This window comes from Perissodus microlepis, chromosome 13 (genome assembly GCF_051167445.1).
Source record: "Perissodus microlepis isolate ML-2025 ecotype Zambia chromosome 13, ASM5116744v1, whole genome shotgun sequence".
Classification (NCBI taxonomy): Eukaryota; Metazoa; Chordata; class Actinopteri; order Cichliformes; family Cichlidae; genus Perissodus; species Perissodus microlepis.
Genome location: NC_140473.1, coordinates 25,823,538 through 25,833,019, shown reverse-complemented (window position 1 = coordinate 25,833,019; position 9,482 = coordinate 25,823,538). Strand labels below are relative to the sequence as shown.

General features: G+C 37.8%; 1 protein-coding gene across 2 annotated transcripts; it reads right to left on the bottom strand.

The window, feature by feature from the left end:
• Positions 1 to 978: 978 nt before the first annotated feature.
• LOC146375239 (uncharacterized) lies at positions 979 to 9,102 on the bottom strand. Of its 2 annotated transcripts, XM_084949572.1 has the most exons (7): positions 8,147 to 9,102; positions 7,167 to 7,294; positions 6,733 to 6,855; positions 6,591 to 6,618; positions 6,468 to 6,491; positions 5,381 to 5,468; positions 979 to 4,087 (listed from the first exon to the last, which is right to left on the bottom strand). In XM_084949572.1, exons 1-7 carry the CDS (start codon positions 8,172 to 8,174, stop codon positions 4,033 to 4,035), a joined length of 474 nt encoding a protein of 157 aa, XP_084805698.1. In that variant the 5' UTR covers positions 8,175 to 9,102; the 3' UTR covers positions 979 to 4,032. The 2 variants fall into 2 exon arrangements, with proteins under 2 accessions (XP_084805698.1, XP_084805697.1); XM_084949571.1 differs by lacking the exon at positions 979 to 4,087 and having other exon boundaries at positions 4,347 to 5,468.
• Positions 9,103 to 9,482: the final 380 nt, after the last annotated feature.

Here is a 9,482-nt window from a genome sequence, read left to right as displayed (position 1 = left end):
TTCCTCTGAGTGATAATAATGACTTTATTTGTGCCTTTTCAAACACATATCATTTTATATTGTTGCAGAAAGAATCAAAGCAATGATTGACTTCCTCAGCATACACAAGAACCTCAGTTTGGCCAGGGTTAAGAGGGAGGAAAATTGAAGACATCCACTTATTTATGGGAGTTATACACTCATCATGGGGGGAGAGCTTGCCAATGTAGTTTGGCAATGGAGATGGGAAAGTTGTAAGAAAGAGAGGATAGGAGAGGAAACCCTATGCAACATTTGTTTATGTATTGCACAATAAGCAGTAAATCTCGGATGCAGCAGCTGCCCAGGTCTGTTGGTCACTTCCTGCCCACAAAAAAACATAAAAAAAAAAAAAAAAATCTACAGCAGAAATTAGAACTTCTTCTTTCTAATCTTTTTTTTTTTTTAAATAAGTGGTTTCCGTACACCAGAACTTGTGATTCCACCAACTGCCAACCACTCGATATTTATATTTTCCAGCTTCCTCTTCTCCCAGTAAATCCCATCAGTTTATTTACTAAATAAAAAAATAACATAACTTTTAAGTTTAAACTTAAGTGAGCAACAATATATAAAATATGTGCAATTTTCATTTAGGGTTGTGGGGGTTTTTTTTGTAAAACAGCTCCCAGCATGTCCAGTAATGGTCTGTGTAGAAAGATATGAAAGCAGTGAAACCTTTGTGCTACAGCTGGTGGTAATTTTTGAAGAGTGAGAAAAAAAATCCCTGCCCTCAAAGCAGTACAGCGATTCTTCCCATCATAGACACAAAGATCTCTATGACTCACTTCCTATCACAAGATTCTTCACCTTACAAAATACCCTATCTTACCATCTCGTTTTTTTCTCTCCATTTGTTAAAATCATGAGATAACAGAGCACACATAGGTTTTGCTGCAAAAAAGAAAACTGAGGTCTCTTTAGATATAAATGTTACTGTTTTAATAAGAAAATACATTGAAAAAGCAAAATTAAGATACAGTGACGTTAAACATACAACTGTAATGAAGCAGGCAGGATTAACAGATTCAGTCATAGTTCGTATAAACATGTTTATATAACTTATCTTTAATAAAACAGAAGTACTAGTACTGTACACCAGGTACGGTATGATTTATATTTAAACAAAGGTTTCTCCAGAAACAAGTGCCAACACTAGAGTGGTATTAATGTTTTATAGTTTCATTTCACTGCAATTTTACTGTGATGTTAACATATCTTTAGAAATATATATAAACTGTCAATGTTTCCATATATATGTACACACACACCTATATAAATGCACTTTGTTTATAAATAGCATCAAGTCACTCTGCTGTGTGTGTTGATCTCAGACTTAAATGCAAAAAGATCAGTTTCACTCTACTGTTGGAAAACTACTGGAGAGAACTTTGTATGTATTAAAAAAGTATATAAATTATTTTAATTCATATTTGTAGATAGAAATATTTTTCTTAATGCTATGCATGTTTAACAAAGACATGGTTCAACACAGGGTTAACAAAAAGATTAAAGTTTAAAATCTACACAAAAGGGGTTTTTGTAATGCTATAGGCAGTAGGAAGTGAAAGTTCTCGTGCTTCATTATGGCACAAATATTTCTGACAACTTTAACTTTGAAAAGAGACGCTGGTTTTGTGACCGGACCAGGTTAAGCTGCTATGTTGCTGCTGGCTTTTGGTTTGAGGTTTCCACAACCTCAGGACTCTACTCTGAACCAAATAATTACATGACACTGGTGACTGTGAATGTGAATGCAAAGACTGAAACTAATTAAACACTGACTGTGCTTGGTTGGAAGAACAAATTGCTATTGATATATAACGGAAATCAGACACATGCCTCAGTGTCTGAAAGAACCAAATGCCTGTCACAGGGAGGGATGGATATTGTTCTGATCTTATGAATATCAGAACATACTAAATCCTACAAATACTGTATTTAACCAGATGCTTCATTCTGGATGGCATTAACTTGGCCTCCAGTAACACTGTGAGGAATCTTTTTGACCAAGATATGTCCTACAGAGCACAAATTAAACATATGTACAGTAGAACTGTTTTCTACCATTTGCATAATATCTCCAAAATTAGAAACAACCTGTGTCAGAGTGATACTGAAAAACCTGTCCATGCATGTACTATTTCCAGGCTGGACTGCTGTAATTCATTATTATCAGGATGTTCTTAAAACTCCCTGAAAAGCCTTCAGTTGATCCAAAACTCTGCGAGTACTGACAGGGACTAGAAGGAGAGAGCAGATTTCTCATATGTTGGCTTCTCTTCAATCCAGAATCTAATTTTAAAATCCTGCTCCTCACATGCAAAGGCTTCAATAATCAGGCCCAATCTTATCTTAATGACCTCATAGTACCGTATCACCCCATTAGAGCACTTCGCTCTCAGACTGCAGGCTTACTTGTTGTTACTAGAGTATTTAAAAGTAGAATGGGAGGGAGAGCCTTCAGTTTTCAGGCCGCTCTTCTGTGGAACCAGCTCCCAGTTTGGATTTGGGAGACAGAGACGCTCGCTCTACTTTTAGGAGTAGGCAAAAAAAACTTTCCATTTTGATAAAGCTTATAGTTAGGGCTGGATAAGGTGAGCCTGAATCTTCCCAGTAGTGTCACTGCAATAAGTCTAAGCTGCTGGGGGATTCCCAAGATGCACAGGTGTTTCTTCTTTGGTCACCTTTTTTTTACTCACTATGTGTTAATACACCTCTCTGCAATTATTAACTATTAATAATCTCTGGCTCCTCTCCACAGCATCTCTTTTGTTCTCTCTTCCTCCCTTTAAGCAATCAGCACCCAACCAGTCACTGGTTGGGTGTTTCCCATTCCCTGATTGCTCCCTCTGTGTATTTAAGCCCTGTGTTTTCCTTTGTCTGTGTCACGATCTACCCTCATTCATGCTGTGTGTTCTGTCTGTCTGCCTGCCTGAGTTTATTCTTTGTATTTTGAAGTTTGTTACTTTTGAGTTCAGCATTGAAGCTGTTTTTTGAGTTCACGTTTTGTCTCCAGAGTCTGCACTTTGGGTCCTCCATTTCACTACTCCTACCTGCACACAGCCTTCACAAGACAATGGCTACTTTTGACACATTTACACACTCACCAGTGATGTTGTAGGCCAAATGCATTACCATTTTGATTTGGATGTCTGTTTTTTAATAAAATAATAATTAATTCAGAAGTGTTTAAAAGTGATGCTACTGTTCCGTGTAAAAATACCTTTTCTAAAAACTAGATTAACACAGTTGCATTTTTAGTTGGGGGGAATCCTCTCATCGTAAGAACTGGGTGGCTACACGTAGGACCGGTTTTTCAGCAAAAGAGGAAGTGCAATGTTTACGTTTTAGCTTAGGGGGTGGACATACGATACCTTAAGTTCTGTCACACAGCGTCTAAACTAATTAAACTGCATATCTTATAATATATACAACTGCAGATAACACATGCATCCTCAAATCACAGCAATACACATGATTTTCCTGAAGTGACTGAACTCACAGAAAACATTAGTAATGTGTTAGGTGACATATAAAAGACTAAATAAAATGTGAACTGAAGAAGCTTCTCGGATGAGAGGTGAAACGTCTTCAAGTAACTTAAAGAACAGAACTGAAGAAGCTTCTCGGATGAGAGGTGAAACGTCTTCAAGTAACTTAAAGTAGTCCAGACGCTTGTCTTTGCAAGCTCCTTTGACTACGATGACCTGGATGACTGAGAACCTTCACAGACTAAATAAAATCATATTTTCACAGAAACGTTATCTGCACTAACGGCATGTTTACAGAATCGGTAGTAGAAATTATGTTATTTTCTCAGATTAACATAATTCCAACTCCAAGATGAAAGCATTACAAAATACAGAGCTTAAAATAGTTTTCAGCATATATGTTGTATATATACATATCATATAGTATTTTAAGGTATATGTGGTATGAATGATGAATAAAACCTTTGTAATAGCTGAGTGTGGGGGGAGGGGACAAATGATTTTTCTGTGCTTTCGAGCATTATAGTGCTTCCATGTCATCCTTGATGGGTGGGCTGTTCCTCTTCAGCAAAGCACTGTAACAGAGCAACAACAATAACATATATACACACACACACTAATTAATATATATATATATATATATATATATATATATATATATATATATATATATATATATATATATATATATATATATATATATATATATATATATATATATATATATATATATATATATATATATATATATATATACACATATACATACACACACACACACACACACATACATATATATAAATAACATACTAGATGAGTCATAACATCCAAACTTTCAGCTATTATTTTTTCCAGTGTCCATTTGTAATGATAATTTGTTGTAGCTGGTATGTGGCACTGTGTGATGGGGAGACACAGAACTGAACTCAAACACGGAGACAAGACTGACTAAATACAGAACATGCTATGGAGAACACACAGGGAGAAGACCAAGACAACCGAAAAGGGAACTGACTAAATAAAACAAGGAACTAAGAACTGAAAATATAGATAACAAAACTCAGGTACTAGAAAAATTTGACTCGAAACTAACTAATACACATCAATTATAACGGCAAGAAACTGAATCGTGAGTCTTTAACAAAAACTCAAAACACCAGGTCCAAAGCCAGGGATCCTAACAGTGGCACCTTATAGACCACCTGTTATCATGTGTGTGCTTGTTACTAATAATTAGAGATAAAAATAAATAAATAAATAAATGGCTAAAAAAATAAGTAAAAAGTTGTTTTTTTTAAGTTGTAGCTACTATACATCATTCTAGTACTCTGCAGAGTAGTCACAGATGGTAAAAGATTTTAATTATTCACAAATGTTTTTAATTAACAGGCTATCGCGTTCATTAAGATCAATCTGGTTACAGAAGGTAAAAAGTCAAATCGTTTAATGTAGATAGTCTGAAAGAAATCACATTCTAATCCTTAAAGTTGCTGGCGTGGTGCTACATGTGTAAATGTCTGCTGCAGGCATTCACTAAAAGGTTTCAGTATAAAAGATGGACATAGCTAGCGTGACGTCATTTGTTGATCAAAATCAATGCTTTCACTGTCGCCGTATTGTGACAAGGAGCGGTGGGTCTGATTGTGCCAAAACTTACTCATTACCAAATAGTCTGTGATTGACAGTCGTTAGCCAGTGAACAAGCTCAATATGCCATCCCTAATTTTCCTCTTTGAAACATGGTGTGACTGAGAATTGCACACCAAAGTTTTTCAAGTGTGTGTCACATTCCAGAAACGTAGGGGTTGGTAAGCCCTGAGAAGAGCCAAGAGATTGTTTTAATACTACTGTGTACACTAATGAAATACCTGCAAATGCACCCCAGTAGAACCAGCAGGACCAGCAGTGCCATGATGGAGAAACTGGTAATGGTATACCAGTAATGTCGAGGTATCCCTACAAGAGCAAAGAGAGTTTGACAATTAGTCTGCTGAACATTTTACTTTGCCTGAGATCTCCAAAGTACAATTTTTTGCATTATTTAAACTGACAGGCAGCTGCGTATCCCTCATGAATTAGACTTCCAGTCATTTATAAAATATTCTTGTTGGGTTGTCTGTGACATGACTGATGCCACTTTTGAGCTATAAGTAATTTTTCATCCATCCAGGCATTCATCTATTGGATGACAACAGTCTATTATTCTTCAAGCTGCTGCATGTTAGTAACTGACACAGTTTTCTACAGTTCCCTTTTAGCATCATTATATGTTTATGAACTAGTTCTGAACTAGCTGTGATATGTACTACAAAAATTTAATATTTTTGCAACATCAAAACTTCTATTTTCAGACGTCTCAGAAGCAAATCAGTTTTTTTCTTTACACTAACTCACATTTCAACAGTGATTAGCCATAAGGTTCCAAACTTCCTCTCTGTATGAACACCCGACAACACTACGTGACAATATCAACAATAATTGACTCACAGTGAAATTATATATTATCAATCCACAGATTGATATTGCAGTTTATTTACATAACTGAGCTGATGAGTGACTCGATGTCCCAGATACTAATTTGCACTGAGTGCAGCAGAATTCTATTTAAATTCTTGCACTGGGTCAAGTGTGATTTAACTTTTTTAAATATCACACAGTGATTACTTGTTTATGAATGAAAACTGAAAAACCTACTTCCTCAGCAGCTCATTCATCAACAGGAAGTGGAGGCGTGTGACAACAACCCAGTCGCCCTTTTAGACTTCCTTTACTGCCATTCAGTTTTTATGACTCAGATGCTCATCTCTTTTTTGAGATGAGAATCTCAACTTTCCATACCTGTTTAAAGAGGTCATTCATTTCTAATTTTACATAGAAAATTTATTGTTAAGATTAAATTGTCTAATATAATAAAAACTTAACATCAGTATAATTTCCTGCTTTGCTGTTTCCTACCTCCTCCAGGAGTACTGCAGTCAGCTGTAAAAAGAAGAAATCAAAAACATTATCTATAATTACCTCAGTGGAAAAAAACGTATCATCAAATATCCTTTAAAAATAAACCAAGCAGATACTCACTGTCACAACTTGCTCTGCGCTGTATTCCCTAAGATAGGCAGAGGAAATTACCTTAATTAAATTAATGTCATTAATTATGTGTCTCTGCTTTAAATTATTCATGTGTTACTGGTGTGCAGTTAAAAGGTGAGGAGTGTAACACCTCAGAGATGCAGTCCCGAGTATAGTTGAGGTGGCTCAAACAGCTGGTAATCATAATACTCCTGTTACTGCTTTTCAGTACCAGTTTGTCGATTTTACCCTTCTGGTTTGCGAGGACATGACCCTGAAGGCAACAGATGAGAAAATCAGAGCAGTTTTACAAATTCATTCAGTAAGAGGGTTAAAATAGTGGCTCTGGAGCTATCATAACAATCTCATTAATCATATAAAGCCACGTGGCCATGTGCCGATCAGACAATCAAACATTAAATTCATTCTTTTTAGCACTTTTTTCTGCTTTATCTGTCATGAGAAACACCTGTATATAATAGATTTATGCTTTAAAACAAACAAAAAAAAAAAAAGAAACACAGAGGCACAGGTTACATCAGGAAATAAAATTTCCTTCCCAAACTAAGCAGGTGTTGAACTTACGCTTGCATTATCCCAGTGATAGTCACACGCCTGTGCCTGGAACTCTGGGACTCTATAAATGATCCCTTGAGGGCTATGACTGACATTACATGGGACCTCCTGTGGATAGCAAAGATTCACGAACACAGCTGGGGGGGAAAGAGACCAGAAACATGATTTGACATTTTGTGCCAAAATGCAAAGTCGTGTATTGTGTTTAAAAGCAATGTAGCCAGTATTTGTTTAAACATTGATGGGGCAGATAACTTGGAAAAAAATGTAATGGGATAGTTTGTCAAAATAACATATTTATAACTTATAACTTTCTGTTTATCTTTAATGTCAGCAGTGGTCGGATCTGTTATGCTACTGCAAGGTCAAGTTTAATATCTGTCCAGAAAAAGAAGGGAGTGGCACAAACACACGGTACATTGAAGAAGCAAGGAGGAAAGACAACACACTCTGCTCCAGCAGTGGAGTGGGATGGAGGATGGAGATCGACTGCGCTGAGTGAGAGACTGAGTTTGACAAACTCAGATAGCCAGCAAAGTGCGTGGGGGGCGCCACGTGCATTTACTGACTTTAAGTCTAACTTGGTGACTGGACAAACCTCCGTTTTAGGGTTGTGATGGTATTCCCCCCCGTGAAAAGCCAGCCAACAATTTCCACACTTACGCAGGCACAGATGAAACTTTCCAGTATCCCACCACGCCCCCAGTGCTACTGCAGGTGTCCCGAAGATCCATGGGCGTCAAAGAAATGATATTACTTCTAATAAACTCAAATAAACACGCGCTTAAATGTCTTAAGAAATCACCACTCTCCAAACAGAAGCGCAAACCGCGCTTCATTGATAACACCTGCTTTGTGGCGAACAACTTAGACTACAGGAGGCTAAAGTTAGATCATATTGATGCAAATCACCCCTGCAAGCGATTGCAAAAACACTTTAGCTATTTGACTTCAGTTATTCAGTAAAGGCTTAAATAAAGTGCACTTACCCAGACTCAGAATGCGCAGAGTTTCCATAATTCCTGAGAATTCCGATGAACTCCCGCGTTGGTTATTTTCAGGATTCCGCTTAAAAGGCTTAACGTTTCACAGGCGTCCAGCCCTTTCGTCTCTTGCGTGGTGACTGACACCTAAGCTTTTATCTCTAAAGACGTCTTGCAGCACTGTAATAGGCTACACGCCCTCTTCTCAGCTGCAGCTGACTACGCGCGTGGAGGAGTGACTTCCGTGAGCGGTGTGATCATCTGGCACCAACACCCCGCTATTTACGGAATTTCACTGAGAATGGTCAGTCACTAGTTGAATATGTGCCCAGACCGGTATTTTGTTCCCTGAACTTGCAGTAACGGGTACATGATTATTTTTAACCTGTGTGAGCAACATTTTACCGAACAGTTCATAAACACAGAGATGGAAAAAATAGCCGAAGTTAGTGAGTGGCGAAAATTGATTTAAAGTTTGAGTGGGCGTGATGTCTCAGTCTCCTGGGTAATTGTTTGCAGGTCGTCCTTTTTGTCGCATCGTGGGACGCTCAGAAGTTCCCCGAGTATTTCCTCAGAAATCTTTAGTATCTAACTGGACACACGGTCGTGCTGGGAGACGGAAAGAACAGGAGGGTGTTTACACATTACTGTGAATGAACTGTGGGTTTGGGATCCCCAGCCTCTGCTTCTTTGTTATGTGCAGCATGATTTTCCCAAGATTTTCCCACCGTACTCCTAGTCCAACCCTAGTCGTATAGACTTCTTTCTCATTGCTTCTCCCTTCAGCCCTAACAAAGTGATAAATAAAATGCATTGATTCGGTTGCGCTATTCCAGGAATGTCCCACATGTCGGCTAGTCAGTGCACTTCTTATGCAGTAATCTGCTGGAGCACAAGACAGAAAACTCTTGAGGAGACTGTGGAGCTACATGCACCCTGCAGCAGGGCAGAGTTCAGCATGTACACAGTCTCTAATATGCAATGTAGTAAAACATAAATAAAACTGTTACTGCTGAAACGATTTTCCGCGTTTGTTGTGTGTTCTGGGAAGCATGAAAAATAGACGCTACTGTAAGACTGTTAATCGGCATTGTGGAAGCTTGTTCTGCTAGAATGAAAATTTCTTTCTACATTCTTGCGCTAATAATGAAAGCACTGTGCCCGTGCAGGTGAAGCTATCAAGAAAAAACATCGGGTGAATGTAAACAACAACACATTTTTCTGACAGACATTTTTGCAGATGTTTGATAAGAATGTGTGTGTGTGTGTGTGTGTGTGTGTGTGTGTGTGTGTGTGTGTGTGTGTGTGTGTGTGTGTGTGTGTGTGTGTGTGTGTGTGTGTG